Source organism: Falco rusticolus, chromosome 11, assembly GCF_015220075.1.
Source record: "Falco rusticolus isolate bFalRus1 chromosome 11, bFalRus1.pri, whole genome shotgun sequence".
In the NCBI taxonomy this organism is placed as follows: Eukaryota; Metazoa; Chordata; class Aves; order Falconiformes; family Falconidae; genus Falco; species Falco rusticolus.
In genome coordinates, this window is record NC_051197.1 from 26,925,910 (window position 1) to 26,944,659 (window position 18,750).

The 18,750-nt window shown below is 56.5% G+C and overlaps 2 protein-coding genes across 2 annotated transcripts; both read right to left on the reverse strand.

The window, feature by feature from the left end:
• Window positions 1-6,543: 6,543 nt before the first annotated feature.
• On the reverse strand, window positions 6,544-12,544 carry EEF1AKNMT (eEF1A lysine and N-terminal methyltransferase). Its single transcript, XM_037403897.1, has 8 exons — window positions 11,997-12,544; window positions 10,899-11,646; window positions 9,968-10,167; window positions 9,165-9,360; window positions 8,763-8,906; window positions 8,359-8,571; window positions 7,859-7,990; window positions 6,544-7,316 (listed from the first exon to the last, which is right to left on the reverse strand). The coding sequence occupies exons 1-8, from the start codon at window positions 12,339-12,341 to the stop codon at window positions 7,042-7,044; spliced, it is 2,253 nt and encodes a 750-aa protein (XP_037259794.1). The 5' UTR covers window positions 12,342-12,544; the 3' UTR covers window positions 6,544-7,041.
• An 89-nt stretch (window positions 12,545-12,633) lies between these two features.
• ITPA (inosine triphosphatase) lies at window positions 12,634-17,336 on the reverse strand. Its single transcript, XM_037403900.1, has 8 exons — window positions 17,200-17,336; window positions 17,048-17,105; window positions 16,901-16,965; window positions 15,406-15,479; window positions 14,587-14,618; window positions 13,765-13,880; window positions 13,164-13,240; window positions 12,634-12,859 (listed from the first exon to the last, which is right to left on the reverse strand). The coding sequence occupies exons 1-8, from the start codon at window positions 17,260-17,262 to the stop codon at window positions 12,739-12,741; spliced, it is 606 nt and encodes a 201-aa protein (XP_037259797.1). The 5' UTR covers window positions 17,263-17,336; the 3' UTR covers window positions 12,634-12,738.
• Between the last annotated feature and the right edge of the window lie 1,414 nt (window positions 17,337-18,750).

Here is an 18,750-nt window from a genome sequence, read left to right on the forward strand (position 1 = left end):
AGGTAACGGCAGCGCACTGCGCATGCGGCCACCCCCCGGCTGGGGGCGGGGCTCCGCGCAGAGGCCACGCCCCCCCGTGCGGCCACTCCCCCACCCCCGGTGCGGGACCGCAGGGCAAAGCCCGCGGCGGGGCTGGGGGTCCTCGCTGCACATGGTGGCGGCGGCCCCATCCGCGGTCCGGCACCGAGCAACAGCTTGCAGGGAGCAGCCGGCTGGGCCCAGGTCCACACATCAGCTCACAAGGCCACCACACTGCCCCTCTCCTCCAGGAGCCCCGACCCCAGCCGGCTGCCCCATCCTGCTAGAGGAAGGGTCCACAGCACCCCCTGTGAGCCCCGGGTGCAGGGCCGTGCCTGGCTGTGCCACCCTCCGGCACCCAGCCGAGGTTTGCCTGTGCTCTTCCACTACGCTCTGGCACCAAACCGGGAACACGGCCAAACCGGGAGCACATGCAGGAGCTGGGTCCCGCTTGCCGGCATGGGACCTGGCAGGCAGCTGGCTTCAGCGCTTCCCAATCTGCCGAGCAGGGTATTTTGGAGCAATCCCAGCGGCTTAATTCCTCCCGCCTCCCACCCGCGATGGGAACAGGAGCAGTGGGAACCACGATCCATCCCTGCAGCACATGAGGGGCCCTGGCAAACGGCACCGACGCTCCGTCGCGGGTGGGAGCGCTGCCAGGCGCAGACACGCGTTCGCCGGAACCGTGTCGGGGCAAGCCGGAGAAGCCGGGTCTGGCAGGGCTGGTGGCAGGTGGGTGGTTCAGGAACAGGCTGGGAAGCGACAACAAGGTCCGAGCTACATCACTGCGGTGAGCTCAATTAAAAATGCATACCGAGGCTGAGCTAAAAGCACAGGCGAACAACAGAGATGAGATTTATCTGTGATTACTGGCAGCAGTCACAACACAATATCTAAAACAGAGGCTTTGGAGTCCTGCAGTGATAAAAGTTATCCTCTGTGTTACAGCAGGCACTGGCCTCGCTCAGCATGAAAAGCAAAACAAAAGGGAACTGCAAACATCCCACGGGCTGACAGATACTAACAATCTGGAGGATTATCAAAACTTCTTGGCCAGAGCTCTCAATAAGTGCAAAAAATCACTCTCTACAACAGCCTGACTGCTAACCCTGGAAACAAACGAACAGTTTGCTCTCACTCTGGCTAAAAAGTTTTTAATTGGCACAACACAGAGACGGCTTCTCCAGCAGTGGTTTTGCCACAGCGGTTAGATCACCTCCCCAGCATCACAGCCTCTGGGAAAAGCCTTCCGATCATTTCTGTCTAGATGGGGCCCAGGGGTTATTGACATAATTATGCCAATTAGCAGCATGATTAGTTTTTTTCTCCACTGCTGAGCGAGCAGGCTATGCCAGGAGGCACTGGAGTAGCTGCCTGGCCTTCCTCCAGTTCATGGGTTCTGCAGAGGCTGGAAGTTGGGAAGAACAGTATCGTGTTCTGGCCAAATCGGGCCTGTCTGAGTGTCAGAGCACTTTGTGGTGCCTCAGTAAAATAATTAAGATCAGTAGAAGAGCAGCCTGGCAATAGGATCGCATCTCCACAAGAGACAAATGAAGATTAAAAAAGACACAATGCCTAGGAAGCAAGGCTATGCGCATCCTCAGGGAGATGATAACACAGGGAACTGGCTTTTCCATTAGGTCTTTAAATTACATGTTTGCTTCCACAATTAAAAAAAAATTAAATAAGAAAATGTCTATGATTAGGAAAAGTTTGAGATATTCCCCCACGTCTGGGAAGATTCCAAACCAAACTTTTTTTATCTGCTGAAGCAGAGTTAAAGCTGCAAAGTGACCACACTCACCCTGTGACTCCATCACTTGCAAAAATCACTTTCCCTGCTCCCCTCCCTGAAAAAAGCCACAAGCTGCCAAGTATAGATTTCCCACCTCCTAGAAAAATCACGAAAATTTTCATTATGCATGCCTGTGTTATCACAAGGGTGCTCATTTTTCCAACTTCAAGAGAGCAGTGAAGAAGAGAGGAAGGGCACCGAGCTTCAGGTCTCTGCTTTTTCTGACTTCTCCAGGCAGCTTGTTCCAACCCCCAGCGCGGACCCCAGCCTGCCTTTCTGAATTTGTTGAGATTCAGAGCAGCTAAATTAAAGGAAACATGGGTAGTACTAGTAGACACCATTGAGAAGATTCTTGTAATGAATCAACCTGAAAAAAAAGACCCAAACCAAAGCATCAGAGGGCTGTGCAAGAAACTGTCTTCCTGGGGACCACCAGGTATGATCCCCAGGAGCACAGAGCTGTGTTGCTGTATTTTTACTTTGCCCTCAGTTATGCCCCATGGTATTTATAATTTTCTTTTCGCCATGTGCCAGGCAAGGAGAGAAGACCTCCGCTGACCACCTCTCCCTGGCATGGTGGGAAGGGTGCCCTGCTCCCCAGGGTGGTACGCCAGCCCCACTCACTCCATCAGCATGGTCTGCTCGCTTCCAGATGTCACCAGCTCCAGCACAGCCTGCCTGGGGCCCCCAGCCCTGTCGGAGTCTCCAGTCAATTTCAGATCAGGCGTACAGACAGCAAGTTTGTCCTGCCCTAACTTCCAGAAAAATATATGGCAAAAATAATCTGGCTTCAGCATGCAGCTGTAGCATTTGAGCTCACAAACTTACCCATAGACTCTTCTCCCTAACCAGGCAACGTGACATTAAAACTGAGGACATTTGGATCAGGTCCCCAGGCTGCTTTATAAACACACACCAGTGCGATTCCCTTCATGAAAAATGGGTTATATATAAACTACCAGAAAGGAGATTTGCAAATGCCTGCAGCAAAGAGCAAGGCACGCTCCCCTGCCAGGAGAGCAGGCGGGACCCCGGGGGGGGGAGCAGAGCACAGATGAGAATGCATTCCCCCCCCCCAGGAAGCATTTATAAAAAGCAGGCTCCTTCACGCATGATCTTCTCCCCAGGGACCTTCCTCACCTCCTTCTTGCTTCAGTTACAAACCCAGAGCCTTGCAGAGCTTCTCAGGCAGCTGATCAGCACAAAGCAGGAGGTGGGCCAGGAGCCCCGTGCAAGGGAGGGTCCCAGGTTCTCAGCAGCACCTGGCTCTGCAGTGCTGGCAGGAAGATGCTGGTCAGCATCATGGCTGTGTATCTGCCAGGAGGAGAGCTCAGACCTTGAAGCTGCAAAAAAAATAGAATTATAGCCAGTGAAAGAAAGTCAGAGAGGCTGCAGAGCTGTGATTAGAAGTAGTGGTTGCAGCATTTCACCCTGCAAAGAGGAGACGCTTTCTGCCTCTCCCCTGCAGGCCCTGCTGACTCATGGGTCACAGGACAGTGGTACCCCAATCCCTATCCCGTCTGGCATGGTGGCCTGTCTCCCACCCTGTGACCTTCAGCTGCATCCTTTAGTCAGGTGCATGCAGATGCAGCGTCAAAAAAGGCCACCGTGCTGCATTGCAGCCCTCAGAGACGTTTCCCTGCAGCCCTGAGCACCCCAGGAAAGAGCTATATGCCCTTGCTGCAGCCTGGCAGCACGCCTGTTTCCTTGGTCACAAAGCCAGCCAAGTGCTTCCTCAAGGGAAGATTTCATGGATAAAACATTTCCCAGGTGCTTCCACCCTCCAGGACATGGCTGATGCAGCCCTTGCTGTGCTGTGACCCTCCCATGCCCAGGCAGCAGCAGCAGCAGCCCCAGCCAGCAGGGCCAGGCTCACCCCAGCAGGGCTCTTCCCAGCTGGAAGGAATCAGCCTCCCCACTCAGTCCCTGCAGCTTTTATTACCGCAAAAGTCTCTCCCAGATGCTTGGTGTACTTTCAGATGGTGACAGTATGTCCCACATCCACCTCCACCCTCTTCCTAAGACCCTGGCCACTTCCAGTCCTTCTGCAGAGCAAATCTGGGCTGTGGCCCCTCAGGAGGTCATACCGTGCAGGGTATACATGTGGCAGCCCACTGCTGCCTGCCCCCCAGCATCTCCATCCTGCCACCTGCCTGGCTACAGAGTGACCCTGGGCCAGAGAGCCCCCATGGCTGGGCATGACCAGCTGCATCCCTCCCCCCGAGCTCACAAAGCTCAGGGCTGACCCATCAGCTCCCCAGTGCCTCGCTCCCTAGGGCAGCAGCGGGACACAGATGTGATGCTCAGAGAGGGATTCAGGCTGGACCAGACCAAAGGACCCCCAGCTGGCTACAGCCTCAGGCCTGAGCCATGCGATGATCTAGGCAGCTGTCTCTTGTTGTGCTGGGAAATCCAGAAAGGAAAAAAGTCAACATCTGAGAGCCAGCAAAGGTTGCTAAGTGACAGCAGCGCTTGTGTCTATCCCGCCGCTTACAACGTGCCTACGCTGCAAAGGAAGGAAGTGAGGAGTAAGGAATGTAAATATGAGTAGATTGCCAAAACACGCAACAAACACAGTCACTAAACATATACATTAGCTGCAAGTTTTGGCTGCCAGGAGAGAAATATTTACCACAAATCAATTATTCCAGCCTCGGAGCATTTTACCTGCAGAGGAGGATTTCGGGTATTTGCAGCACTCATGAATTTACCAATTTTCCAGCTGAAATATATTTCCAGACTAAACTTGTAGGGCTGTCAGTAGCTACAAGGACAGCTGCAATGTACTGAGATTTCATCCTTATATTCTTTCTAATAGATGGCTTTTGTTTTTCCACCAGGATGTGGCGTTACACAGTGATTAGGAAGCACAACAGAAAGGCAGGACTGGACAAGGGAGGGATGAACGCAGCCTTTGTATGAGCTCCTGGAGAAGAAAGGAGATGGTTTCGGTAAAATAAAGGGCACACACACAAACCTATGTCATTGGAATTATGTTGAGAATTGAAAACTAAGTTAAAAATAGACTAAATGCAGCACTGTTGATCCAGTTGAGAAATTTGCCATCGCTAAGCTGGATGGATAATAGATATCTTTCAAAAAAAAGTGCTCAGCACAGAGAATCTTTAGAGACCAACTGCATGGGGGCAGGCAGACTTCCACCCAGCTTGAGCTCCAGCCTCATCTCTCCCATTGACCAGTGATCACGTGCTGCCCTGAACACACTGCAGCAGATGAGCAGCCGGGCAGCGAGCAGCGCACAGGGTGCATGCACTCACGCTGCCATTCTTTATCTGAGGCAGTGAGCAGGCCAGCCCTGCTCTCCAGCGCCTGGAAACCATCAAAAGCACTTATTTAAAAAAAGCATCTACTCCCTCTGCGTAGAAGCAGGCCAGCCCAGGGAAAAAGTAGGGCACCACTTTGTCCCTCGCCGTGAAGGGGAATAAGGCAGGGAACATCAGAGAAGGGATCTGAACAGAGCAGCTTCTAAAGCAGAACCTGCTGGCAAATTAAAAGTAAAATATAGCCAGGGTTGGTGATCAGAGGGACGTGCTTGCTGCTGGCATGGCTGCCATAGCACCTCCTGGGCACAAACAGCCCCATCTCCCACATCAGCACAGTGGCTGTGGTCCTCACTGGTTCAGGGGGTGAGAGCCCTTGGGGCACCCCTTTTTGCAGCCCCCACAGGGCTGGCAAACTGCAGACCCTCAGGCTCATGCACCCTCTCACTCAGCTTTCCAAACAAAGGAGGATTTCCCGGAGGTGGCGGAGAGCTGGCCCCTGCTGTTGGAGGAAAGGCTGACGACACCAACACCCTGCTGGGACAGGGTGACACAGCTGCAAAGCTGGTGAGGTGGCCCCAGCAGCCATGCCAAGATGTGGCTGCTGTTGCCTCCATGCCAACAGCTAGGTCAGATCCCCCTGGTGCTGCTTCTGGTGTTGTTACCACGCTGGGCTGCAGAAAGGTGGCAGGGGGTTTGCTTTAGGAAGCAGCTGCCAGAAAGATGTCCTTGCTCAGGGTGCCAGTGGCAGAAGGAAGCAGGGAGTGGGGGTGCAGCATCACTGGCAAAGCATCACAGTGCCCAATCATGTTGTCACCTTGATGTCTGCAAGCCAGTCACGTTGGTACCATGTCTCAGACTCATTTTGGTACCAGCTGTTGCAGGGGAGAAAGACAATCCCCCCCCCTCAAACGACTTCTGATGAATACGGGACACCAGCAGGGCAACTGCTCTGTAACCAGGCGGAATACACAGGTCAGCTCTTCAGCAAACCCTCAGAGGGAGGGACCAGGCTGCGACACCCTCAGGAGAGACAGAATGAGACGCTTGGGCAGGAATGGGGTGCTGTGGGAACACCCCGATGGGTATTTTCCCGCTGCCTTTTCATCCTGCAGGAAGGCTCACCTGCACCAGCTGGCTGAGCACATTGGGGTGCCCAGGGGGCCAAGCACAGGGCTTGGCCCCTGCTGGCCCAGGGGGGCAAGGGGGAGAAGGGTTGAGGGCCCAGGGGCTTACAGGTCCCAGGTCTCAGGACCCAGTGGCAATGACTGGAAAGATCCGGAAGAGGGGCAGGCACATGGTGGTGTCAGCTTCAGGAAAGCAAGTGTGGAGCAGGCAGCAAAGTACAAGGGGCAGCTGCTTGTCCCCAGGACGTGCCCTTGAGGAGCAGAGGTGATCATACCTTTCCTAGGGGTGCTGGGCACTCCAGAAATAAGCCTAGCAAAGCACTGCAGGCCTCAGAACAGCCCTGAGCACTTTATTTTCACAGCTCTCAGCCCACACCACACATCCACAGCCAGGCTTGGGGCAGGGCTGGGACTCTGCACAGACACCAGTGATCAGGGATGCTGGAGCTGTGGGGAGAGGCGGCATCAGAAGAAGCTGTGCAGGAGGGGAAGGCGATGGTCAGAGGGATATTTTTCCTACAATGGGAAAGCAATGGCAACAGACCCTAACCCACAGCCCTGCCAGTCCCAAAGCACCTTCCTCCCCTCACTACCCCAGCGCTGCCCCTTGGGCTGCACAGCTCTCCACGGGCCTGGACCCCTTCCCAGGGAGCCACGCCACAGGCCGCGTCCTCCCATGCCAGTTCCATCCTTCAGGCAGACCCAGGCCAGCACCAGCCCCCCCAGGGGTGGCAGTCCCAGCCATGGGCACCCCTCCGCTGCAGGGCCACAGCACCCACATGAGGACCTCTCTCTCATTCAAGTGGCATTGGAGTCCCTCTCAGAGGATCTCTATGGCCTGCAGCATGTCTGCCAGCACATACGAGCTGTCCCAGGGGTGCCCAGTCTGCTGCAGGGCCCCCTCCAGCACCCCAGCACGTGTCCCCAGCTCTTTGGGGTCCCGCCGGCCCTCGGGGCTGGGCTGGCAGAACAGGATCTCGTTGACCTCTCCTTCAATGCGGCGCATGTAGAGCAGTGGGAAGACCTCCTTGAGGGTGGCCAGGACAGACTCCTTCAGCTGGGCGTCACGGCACACCAAGTTGAGCACAAAGACTCCTGCAGCAGGGCAAGAAGGATGGGAATTCAGACCAGACCATGCAGAGCTCCCTGCTCCCCACCTCCCTGTGGGAACACGACTGAATCTGTGCCACCCTGGTGCAAACATCTCCCCCATGACAGCACAAGGAGTACCGGCATCACCCCGCTGCCCTTGGCCCAGCTCCATGTACCTGCCACCACATGGGTCGTGGGTGGCCACACAATCTGTTCCCGGGTACCACCTACACCCTCTGCCTTCCTGCAGCCTTTCTTGGCCCCCCAGGATGTCTCAAGCCTGCCTGACCCAGCAGTGCCATGGGCCACCCACTCCACCCTGCTCCCTGCTGTCACAACACCCACTGAAACACCAGGATCTGGGACCTGCCAGGAGCGGTGGATGTCACACAGTAATCCTGGCCGTGGCTGCTATGCTCACACAGCATTCCTAGCCGCGGCCGCTGTTCTCCAGGATGAAAAATGGTGGCACAGCCTCCTTACTCAAACCCTGTGCAGGACCAGCCAGGCTGGCTGCAGGGACACGGCCAGATCTCCCCTCCTACCTTCTGGCTTGAGGATGGTTTTAACGTTCTGCAGGAAGGGCTTTTCTACAAAGGCTGGGGGTGGGCAGCTCATCCCCACCGTGAGGTCTTTGCTGTCCACATCGAACATGATGGCATCACACTGGGCTGGGGCTGCAGGAGGAAGCACAGAGACTTGTTATCCCATGGAACAAGAGACAAGCCACACACATTGGGGAGGCAACAGATGAGGTGGTCAACAGGCTCCCCCTGCCATGTTACGGCTGCTTCTTTCTCCTGGGGTTTCTCTTTCCAAATGAAATCCACAGCAGCAGCCCTTGGCGCTGGGGGAGGCAGCAAACCAGAGGTCCCACACACACACTGGCAAGGACAGGCCTGTGAGCTGCAGAGACCTGGCAAGGCTGGAGCTCGTGACACATAGCAGATGGGTGGGGAGGGGAAGAAGAGCGTGAAAGCAGCCCAGACTGCGGTCCCCAGCGTGTCACCCGCTAGGTTCAGCGGGGTGCTCTGTGAGATGGTACCTTCAGCCGCCAGCTTGGCCACATAGTCCAGGCCATCGGAGATGTGCACCTTCATCCGGTCACCCTCAGAGAAGCCGAACCAGCGCGTGGCCACCTCCAGCATGGAGGGGTCGATCTCCACCACAGCCACACTGGCCTGTGAGAAGTAGTCATGGACAAAGAGGGGCAGGCTGCCCCCACCAAGCCCCACCACCAACACTGCCAGCACGGCTCCTGCAAACAGAGAGCACACAGTGAGCCACCAGAGGCCATGCTTCCACCGCTCGTCCACCCGCTGGCCCCAAACCACTTCAGGAAGGGTACACGGGGCACCTCGGCCAGGAAAGCCTTTCCCCAAGGAGCTGGGACACATGGACCTGCATGTGCCTGCCCCCAGCACAGCCTCCCACTGCTGGCCTTGTCACCTGGGAGTGGGTTGGGGTCCCCCAGCAGGCAGAGCCCCGCAACCATGGCCTTGTGATGCTCGCAGCACAGGTAGCTCTTGTCAATGGCTGCAGGTGGCTCAGGGGGGCTGGGTTTCTTCTTGTCCTTCCTCCGCTTCTTCTGGCCTGAAAAACAGGAGGCATTGGCTGTGGAAGCAAGGTGGGAGACAGGGGTGCTTTCTGGGGACTAGCCACCCCCACCCACAAGGCAAGCAGCAGAGCGTAAAAACACTCCCAGAGCTGCTCCAGGACAAGGCAGGCAGGTCCCAGCAGTCTGCTTATTGTATCTGCTTATTGTATACAATCTGCTTATTGTATCAGTCTCACTCCCTGCCACCCCAAAGGCTCCCTTGGACCCTGCCCCTTCCCGGTTGCCCCACATACCTGGGAGAGGCATGGGGGCCAGGAGCCGAGCCTCCGACTGCACCACGTTCCTGTTGCAGAGGAAGATGAGGCGGCGGAAGTAGCAGGTGCCGTCCCCCTTCACATCCTCCACGACATACTCCCCACTCAGGGAGCTGGTGTCACGGTGCTGCACCACCCGCACCCCGATGTCCCCTCCCACGGACAGGAAGGGCACCTGCAGCAAGGACAGGGACTGGCATGAGGAAGCAAAGGCTACAGGAACAGACCCTGGCACTCCTGCTGTCCTGCCCATGGCTAAAGAGCCAGGACGAAGTAGACACAGTGCAGGAGCAATGGGATGTGCTGTAGGCAGCCACAGGGGAGCTGGGAACCAGTGTGTGGGACACCAGCTTCCCTCCCATATGCGTGTTGGGGTACAGGAAGCAAACACCCCAAAGACTTCTTGCAAGAGCTTGGGTTTGGAGAGTTGGGGCAAGAAGAAGACAAAGGATGGAAGTTAAAGCCAGTATTAAGGAGAGACTGGATGCTCTCAGGGTTTCAGGATGCCTGGTTTTCCTGGGATGCTGGGTTTTGGAGGGCAAGGATTTCACACCAACTCCTGCCATGCAGGCACCTCAAATCCCGCCTCCAAGCAAAGGCAGCCAGCTGGAGGGAAAACTGAGAGGAGCTACACCTGAGGCCAATCTCCTCCCCACCAAGGCTGTCAGCTCATGCACTGCAGCTTGGTCTCCCTTGGCAAACAGGGATTTGCTGCTGGCAGAGAGCCAGCAAGGCCCTGGTTTTGGGGAAGCCAAGCGAGGGTGCCAGGCGGTGGGGCTCACCTGCTGCCGGGCAGGGAGGCCCGGCGGGGCCAGCTCCATCACCTTCCCTGACAGCTCCTCCTGGATGCCAGCCATACCCTCGTAGTGCTGCTCCCTGTGCAGGGCCACAGTGACCAGGCGCCTGAAGCCCGCGCTGGCCGCCAGCTGCCTCCGCCCTTCCTCTGTCCCAAAGAGCCACTCGGTTTCTCTGCCCTGTGGGACTGCAGAAGAGGCTGCCATCAGCCTGGGCCAGTTCTAGTCCCCAGGCGACTGCCCTCGCCTCCAAGAGAGGGAATGGTAAGACATCACAAGGCAGTACCACTGCATGCCTAGAGCTGTGCTCTGCAACCGTCAGCAGAGCCAGGACCATCCCTGTTTTGGGCAGGCTCATGCAGGAGGCTGGAAAAGCCACGTCTCACAAGAAGGGGGTGTCCAACAGCCTCATGACCCATCTCCAGGCTGTGCTACGCCCCAACTTTGCAGGTCCGCAGGCAGGGAACAATGTTGCTGGCAAAGCCTGACATGACTCTGCAAGGTGCAAGAGCAAAGCACAGCCCCGAGCGGCCTGGCCCTGGAAAGTCAGGATACCCACACAGACCAGCAAAACCTCTCTGGCTGTGACCGCTGCGCTTGGGCTTTACACAGTGATGTGCTATGGCAGCTGTCACCAGCATCAAGGCAGGAATCACTAACTAGGAGACAAGGCAGGCAGTGTCCTTCTGCTGCCAGACGGGCATCCACTCAGCCAGCAAGCTGAGTGCCAGATCTCTGCTTGCACCACCAGGCCAACACACATCCCACCACAAAGCCAGGATTAAAACATCAACTGCACCCTGCACAGGCAGGTTATTCCCCTCTCCAGCCCCAGTTTCAGCAGGGCCAGGACTGCTGGTCATTTTGCAGCTCCTGGCCAGTGCACCATCTCATTGCAGGCATGAGAGGCTGTACTCACTGATGAAGATGGCAAAGTGATTGTCCCGGGATGATTTCACCAAGGGGCTGTCAACCACATGCAGCGTGTAGCGAGGCTTCCCGCTCTCTTTGTCACATAGGTCCAGAGAAACCTGCTCCCCACAGGGAGTTTTGCTCAGCTGGCTGCAGAGCAGGGCGTAATGCTGCCTGTCCTTCACCGCCGCCACCAGCTGCTCCGCGCTCTCCACCCGCATCGGCTTGTCCTGCTCCTCAGGGCAGATCTCCAGGATCTGCAATGCTGAGCCAGGGATCTTCCTGAACTTTGTCATGACGTAGACAAAGACTGGTAGGACAAACTGCTGCTTGTCCCCGGTGCCAGCCACCTGATGGACACGCACAACCCAGTCTTCCTGGGAGAAGTATTCCACTGCTTTCTTCAGCACATGGGCTTGAGCCAAAGAGACGCAGAGGTAGCGCCCTCCTACCTGCAGGACTCGACTGATCTCAGCAAACATCTTGTCCACCTTGGCTAGAGTGGCCTCCTCTTCGTTGATGAGGATGGCATCCAACGTGCCTTTGTCCAGCACCACCTGGAAGTGGGCATCAGGGAAGTCCATCTGAAGCATGTCCATCAGCAGGTAGCGCATCTTCGGCCTCTTGCTCCCGCTCCGCTCTTGCATTTGTCGGATCACTGCATCACTGATGTCGATGTTTACGATGTCCTCGCACATCCCCATGTCATACATCTGCTCGCTCAGCTCCGAGTTCCCACAGCCCACCACCAGAACCTGGGGAGCAGCACAAGAGCAGCGTGATAGGGAGAACACCCTGGAAACATGCCATAAAGTGTTTTACAACTAAATATCAGCCACGGCCACCAGCCCTCTGTGACAACCACACCCACAGCACCCGCAATCCCCCTTCTCCATGGCCCTGAGACAACATTTCCATATGGAAGAGTCACACGGGTGCAGAAGCGACGCATCTGCTGCGCCTCGGAGATGATCTGGGTGCTGGGACCCCCACAGCTCCCCATGCCAGTGCAGCTTCTGGGTCTCTCCTGTTCTCTCACTGTGGCACCCCGGGACGCGGCGGCACCGGGCTCGGCCGATCGACGGGGGCACCAGCGGGGGCTCACCTTGTCACGGGGCCGGACGTACTTCTGCAGGACGGGGCAGAGTTCCGGGAAGGCCCCGTACCACTCGAAGGGGCGCTTCCCCCGCTGCCGGAAGAACCGCTCCCAGTAGCGGGCTGATCCGAACTCCCCGGGGCTCCGGGGCAGCAGCTCCATGGCCGCGCTCGGCGCCGCCGCCGCCACACGTGTCCCGCCTCGCCGCGCTCTGACCGCTTCCGGCTGCGCTGCGCACCCATTGGGCACAGCGGGCCCGCAGCCCATTGGCTGCCTCTCCCCTGGCCGCTTCCCATTGGCTGCCTCTCCCCTGGCCGCTTCCCATTGGCTGCCTCTCCCCTGGCCGCTTCCCATTGGCTAGCCGCTCCAGGCCGCGCCCCCAAGAGCGGGTGGAGCTGGGCCCGCGGGAGGTGGGGGAGGCCCCGGGAGCCGGGGGTGCTGCCACCGCAGGCGTACGTGCAGCCCCAGCACTCGGCGTCGTCGTGGCCTCCCTGCTTTCCCCAGGCACAAAGGGCGGCAGGGAACACCCCGGCCGGAGCCGGGGCACAAGCCACCCCTGCGGCACAAGCGTTGCAGCTTAAATAATCCAGACCTGCTGGGCTCTGTAGCACTTCTGAAGCAACAAAACAGGGCGGGAGGAAAAAGGTACCAGTGGCTTCAAAAAGAACAGCTTTAATGGCAGCCCACAGCGGAGCAGAGCTCTCCCAGGGCTGTGACACGGACAGCGCAGGGTGCCGGCAGCCCGGGGAGGCTAGCTGGGACCAGGGTGGGGGTCTGTCGAGTTGCTCTGGAGAAAGAAGGCAGAGAGCTCACTCAGCGCTCTGTAACGGTGCGAGATGGAGTTCTTCACTGCCTTGGGCAGTTCGGCGTAGCTGGAAGGGAGAGAAACCACAAGCCTCAGCAGTAGAGATGCTACAGCATGCATCCCCCACAGTCACCAAGAGCACCCCTTCTGCTCACCATCACTCAGCTCAACTCCAGCGGGTCATCTGCAGTGACACTGTGGCAAAGCCAACAACCCCCGTCCTGATCCAGGCATTCTCCGTAACCCACCACATTCAGATCCAGGAGGGAGTTTTCTCCCTGCCACCCTCCCTTGTAAGCAGGTTCTCCTCGCCGCACAAACTCTACCCTGGGTTTTCTGATGTAAAGAGCTGTAAATAAGACACTACTTACGTCTGGTTGTAGCCATCTGGCTGAAAGCAGGGATCCCAGCCAAAATCTCGAGGGCCTCTGGGTTCCACTATCAGCCCCTGTCACAAGAAAGCAAAAAAGCCCCGTCAGCCATGTTTTCACAGCACTTCCCTTGCAGTCACATTTCAAACACAGACTGAAGAGCTACATGCAGCCATCCCTCATGCCGCAGTGGCCACCACAGGCTCACTGCACGGTGCTGCCCTCCTGCCCAGCACCTCCCTGGGATGCGACTAAAATTAGCAGCCCCAAACTCAGTGCTCCATCATGCTGCTCTATGTTGACAGCACCTTTACCCCCACACACAATTAACAAAGCTAACAGCTGCACTCAAATATAACCCTGCCAGAGGGAGACATGGGGGCTGAAGAGACCGAGGTAGCACACAGTGTTCAGTGCATGCAGCTGGGCAAAAAGGCTGCAGTGTTCAGCACCAACTGCATCCTCCCTCAGCCTGTTCTCAACACAGAGAAGCTCCAAGGGCATTCAGTGACCCAGGGGCCACTAAAGTTGTGCAAACGCTGTTACAAAAATCACATTACAGCCCTCCTCCCTCAGTGTGTTTCCCAGGCACACCACCTACATGAGTCTGGCCTTTGAACAGCTTCACTGGCTCCTCTGGGTTTCCAGTACTGAATGCAAAGGTACAGAGAGCGTAGGCAGATTTGTCCTCAAACCCAGCCAGCAGCTTGTACAGGCCTGAGCGACACAGAAAGGATCCCAGCATTACTGCCTTTCCCTCGGAGAACAACACACCCACCTAGAGACGGATCGAGGAGTGTTCCATGTTCACATCCACGAGGAAGAGGAAGAACTCCTGAAGGTGGCAAAGCTCAGACACAAGGATGCTCTTGGCTGGGTCCCTCATACGATTGAAACCAGGGCCTCAGATCCAGCACAGCATGAGCTGCCGGGCCCCGCTATTAACTTGGTAGCAGAAGCAAACAAGTGTGCAGCACCGGAGAGGACTACAGCCCACTCTGAATTAGCATGAATAACGCTCATGCTCATGACACCAGTGTGAGGTTTGCAGTCACACTGTTAATATGCACTCACTGCATGCCAGGGGAGGTGGGCATTGGTGGAGGGGGCGCTTGCACAGAAACCAAAGGGAGCAGCAGGAACAAGAAGTTCCCACAAGCCCTGCCACCAGCCTGCAGAAGCAGGAGTCTGGAAATCTAGGGATGATGCTGAGGCTATCAGGGTAAACAACATCCCATGAAGGGCACAGAACAGGCTCAAGGAGAGAACGCGAAGGGACAGAGCTGGACAGATGGGAAAGGAGCCAGCTATGAAATGGGCAGCACAGTGGGCAAGCACATTCAGCAGAACCCAGCAAAGGAAGGGATCCATTTCATTTGGAAAGGACTGAGTTACATGCAGAGCAGGAACAGGGAGGCAGCACCTTCTGGTTTGAGTTTTTCCAGGAACCATTTTCTGGAGGGGAAGAACAGAGGAAAAATGACATTGTTGCTTACACTTTCACAGTCCTTTGAACCCCTCTTAAATTTGCTGTCAAATCACCTTGTTCTGGACTATTTACCAATAATAACAGACTTAGCTCTTAAACTAAATGGGACACAATGAAAACAGCAGCAGGGTATTTAATTTATCGCAGTACTGATGACTATGTAAATAACCCAGTTCTCACTCATGAGTGCCGACATGCCAAAATACCTTTCTCAACTCAACCTGTGCACATCTTACAGCCAGTTCTAGCACCACCTTCCCCATATAAAGTTTTTATGTCTCTGCTTAGCTCAGCAGAGAGTTTGGAAGAATTAATCACACCAAGTTCATTCCAGGAGCTAAGGCAGTATTTTATTAGAGGAGTTACACTGTAATGTAATAACCTTGTTATCTGCTGGATTAAAGCAGTCCCTATGAGAACCTATAGGACACTGATCCCAGAGTCTTGCTGAAATGCACAGAGCCTGCTGTGCGGCCAGGTTCCCGAGCTGGCTACAAGAGCCAGCACTGTAGATCAGGAGACAGCGCCAACAGCTCAGGTCTGTATCTCTCATCCTGCATCGTGATTTACAGCAGGGCTCACAGAGTTAAGTCCAGCCCTTGGGGTACAGGATGAAGCTGAGGACACAGAGTGGTAATCACCTCCCTGACCCTATTGCTCCTGGCACGCAGAGAACCCCCGTGAAGCACACCCTGCCAGACTGTGCTCCTAACTCCAGAATACAAAAGGTGAAGCAACCTCTCTCCTACTTACATGTAGGGTCCTGGAAGCCCCCCAAGGGCATTGAAGCACAAGCAGGTATCCTCTACTATAACAGGTCCCTGAACCTACAGTGAAAGCCCAAGAGATAGAAGCATTAGATCTAGAGGAAGGCCCTGCCTCTAAACCATTTTCTTGTTCAATCCTATTCTCACATTTCCACAATAACAAGGACGTCACAAAAAATCACCAGCCCTTAGAGCTCTTCACCTCAAAGGCAATCCACACCAGACAGACACAATCAAAACCATGCTTTCCCCAGACAGGCCAGAGTAGCTGAACAACAGTAGGGGGAAATGTCACATGGAAAAAAACTAGCAGAGCTGAACAACCCCCTGCCCTCCTGAGGGACAGGAATGGTGGGACAAGGAAAAGGAAAGCCTGTGTCCTGAAGGCATGCCTGCATTTCCCTTCAGTCCCAACCCTCACTTGGTTCTTTTAAGACACCCATCCCAGAGATCACTCCAGAAGTTGATCCATCAGAAGCTCCAGCTGACAGAAAACTCTGTGCCTCACAGCTTCCGGGGCTGAACTGAAGGCACTGCCATGTTGTCCTGCTGCTCAAAACCACAGGAGGCCGGAGGAGCAGCAGCAGGACTGCCAAAACACTGTCACCAGCGAGAACTCACCATCACCCAGCGTAGGCCAGAAACGTTACCATGTAATATAGTTTTAGTTTTGCAACTATATTGTTTGTTTCAGTGTATCACTGCAGAGAGACTGCTAACCAATCCTAGTTGTGTAATTTCATGCTAAGACAGAAAGAGTCATTTAAAACTTATAATCCCCGAGGAGACTGTACAGTAGCTGAGGAGACCATTGTATAGGTAACTAATTAAACAAACTTGGACTCTCCGTATAAGGGAAGTAAATTAAGGTTCAGTGATTGTTCAGCTGTAACAATAGGGTCGACTATTGTTTGAGACCCCTTAGGAGACTGAGAGATACATGTAAGGAGCATGCAGGATGCTTAATTAACATAGTACTGCCTATTGAATAAAGATATACGATTTCCCCAAGAAATGTAATACATAAACATAAGGGTGGACTGTACCATTTTGTTTGAATGAAACATACGGCATGCATGTTTAGGTGGCACATGCACAGGTGCCCATGCATCCAGCACTGCAATAAAGAATGCCTGCTTCTTAATGCTACATTGCTGTTAAGGAGTTTTCTCATTCCCCATTTTGGTGACAGAAACAGCCAGGCAACGGAAGTGCAGCCAGGCCAGGCCAGGCCAGGCCCAGATGTGCCCTTGATTCCCCTCATGGCCCCAGGGACCCCAGCCGCCCCCCACCCCAGGCCAGATGTGCCCCTGACTCCCCTCAAGGCCCCAGGGACCCCAGCTGCCCCCCACCCCAGGCCAGATGTACCCCGACACCCCCAGGGTCCCCAGCCGCCCCCCAGGCCAGGCCAACTGTACCCCTGACCGTCCCCCGGGACCCCGTCCCCCCCCGCAGCAAGGGGGAAGGAGAAAGCGAGCGACCTGCCGGGCAGCTTCGCGACACTTCTGCACGGAGATCTCATCCGGCTCCCCCTGGTACTCCGGCACTGGGGACAGAGAGGCCGGCACTGAGGAGGCGACCGGCCCCGCCGCGCCGCCGCGTCCCCCCGGGCCCCGCCGCCAACTCACGGTCCAGCTTCTTCGCCACAAGCGTGTAGGGAGAGGAGTCCCCGAGGATCTGCGTGACCTGCGGGGGGAGAAGGGAGGGAAACCCGCCCGTCAGGGCCAGACCCCAGACCCCGGCTTCGGCAGCCGCCGCCAGGCAGCCGCCCCGCTCCCACCTCCTCCAGCTTCTTGGCGTTGCCGGTGACAAACACCACGCTCCGCCGGGCCGGCGCCGCCATCTTGACCCCGCGCCTACGCGCCCAGCCGCCAACCAACGGCGCCCATTCCCTCGGCGCCCGAGGGGGAGGAGCTTCCGGGCCGCCGGGGGCGGGCACTGGGCCCCGCTCGTGCGCGTGCGCGGCTCCGCCCCGCGCAGCCTCGCGAGAGGCGGGCGGAGGGGGGCGCGGGCCGCCATGTTGGCGGGGCGGCTGGCAGGGCTGCCTGTCCCCGTCGGCCGCGTCCCCGCCACGGGCCGACCCCGCACCGCCTCAGGCGGCCCCTGGCACCGCCGGCGGGCCGGGCCCGGCCGCCTCCCTGTTCAGTTCCCCGACGGCTGGCAGCCGCGGGCGGGGGAACCCCCTCCCTGGTTTCCTTGAAGAGAGATCACACGTAGATGGCGGGAAGTGGGCGGCGGGTGGTGCTCCGGGTTCCGCTGCTGCATTCCCTGACCTCTAGCAAGTCTTTGCGCTTTCTGACAGCAGGTTTCCTCTGGAGGAGCGGCCGAGCTCTGTCGAACTGAAGGTAGATGCGGGACCAGCTGGCGGCTGTAGCAAAAACTGGACTGGGGAGCCAAGAGGTGGGCCCTGCTGCCGGTATGGAGCCCGAGGGGAACGGGTCAGGGACGCCCAGTGCTTCACTGCAAAGGAGCAGGGTCCTGGGAGCTCTCCCACCATCGTACCCAGGCCCCCTCCAACCCCCCTAGAAGCTCGTTTTGCAGCGGGCCCCCCCGGGGGGAAGCTTCCCCTCTGGTCTGGCCAGGTCCCAGAGCTGGGAGAGGAGAGTCCTCTCCACCTGCGGCAGAGCCGCAGCCCTCCATCCGGCCCTGCAGTCCCCATGCCCTCAGGCGTGGGGACCCAGGGGTCTCACCACGTGGGTCACACCAGCAAACCTCAGAGGAGGAACCAGCCCTGCAGGAGGAACACACAACTCCAGCCAAAACATGCCGTTCCCTGTAAAAAAGCGATCATGTGGAAAACAGCAGCTAACGAAGAGGTCTGTCTTGCGCACAAAGAGGGAATGAATAAAACAGACCCTATGCTTGGGTGAAGGAATTGTTTTTGCTGTAAAATGTCCTTCATAACATCTTCTAAGTGAAAACTGACCCCAAAGCATGTGGATGCTGGAAAAAACAACCCTTTCCACTCATTACAGTTCTCCCAGCCAGCAGTCCAGGGTGGGACAGTACAGGCTGCAATATAAAGACCATGGTATCTCAAAGGAACATTAGGAGGACTGCTCTGTAACATACCTGAGACCAGACATTTAATGGCCTTTTCAGCCTTGAAAGCTATTAAAACTTGCTCAATAAATTGTTACTGTGAAGTTACTGACCAGGACTGTTGATTTGCTGCTGGTGGTGCCTCTCGGAACAACCCCTGGCATTGAGGGATTTGAACCTAAAACTGATTAACACCTAATTCTGGCAACTCAGGGAAGCATACTGAAGGCTTTGGCAGCTTTCCCTGCCCTGCATCTCGAGTACAACTGCCTGCATCCCAGCATCCTGG

Excerpts from the sequence above, each read along its gene's own strand:
- EEF1AKNMT (XM_037403897.1), bottom strand. The coding sequence starts at position 12,341 with ATGGGAAGCGGCCAGGGGAGAGGCAGCCAATGGGAAGCGGCCAGGGGA. Across the intron at positions 10,168-10,898 it reads TCACTTTGCCATCTTCATCA|TCCCACAGGGCAGAGAAACC; the intron begins GTGAGTACAGCC and ends CCTCTTCTGCAG. Across the intron at positions 8,907-9,164 it reads GGCCCCCATGCCTCTCCCAG|GCCAGAAGAAGCGGAGGAAG; the intron begins GTATGTGGGGCA and ends CCTGTTTTTCAG.
- ITPA (XM_037403900.1), bottom strand. The coding sequence starts at position 17,262 with ATGGCGGCGCCGGCCCGGCGGAGCGTGGTGTTTGTCACCGGCAACGCC. Across the intron at positions 14,619-15,405 it reads GGGCTTCCAGGACCCTACAT|AAAATGGTTCCTGGAAAAAC; the intron begins GTAAGTAGGAGA and ends CTTCCCCTCCAG. Across the intron at positions 13,241-13,764 it reads TGTTCAAAGGCCAGACTCAT|GGGCTGATAGTGGAACCCAG; the intron begins GTAGGTGGTGTG and ends TTCTTGTGACAG.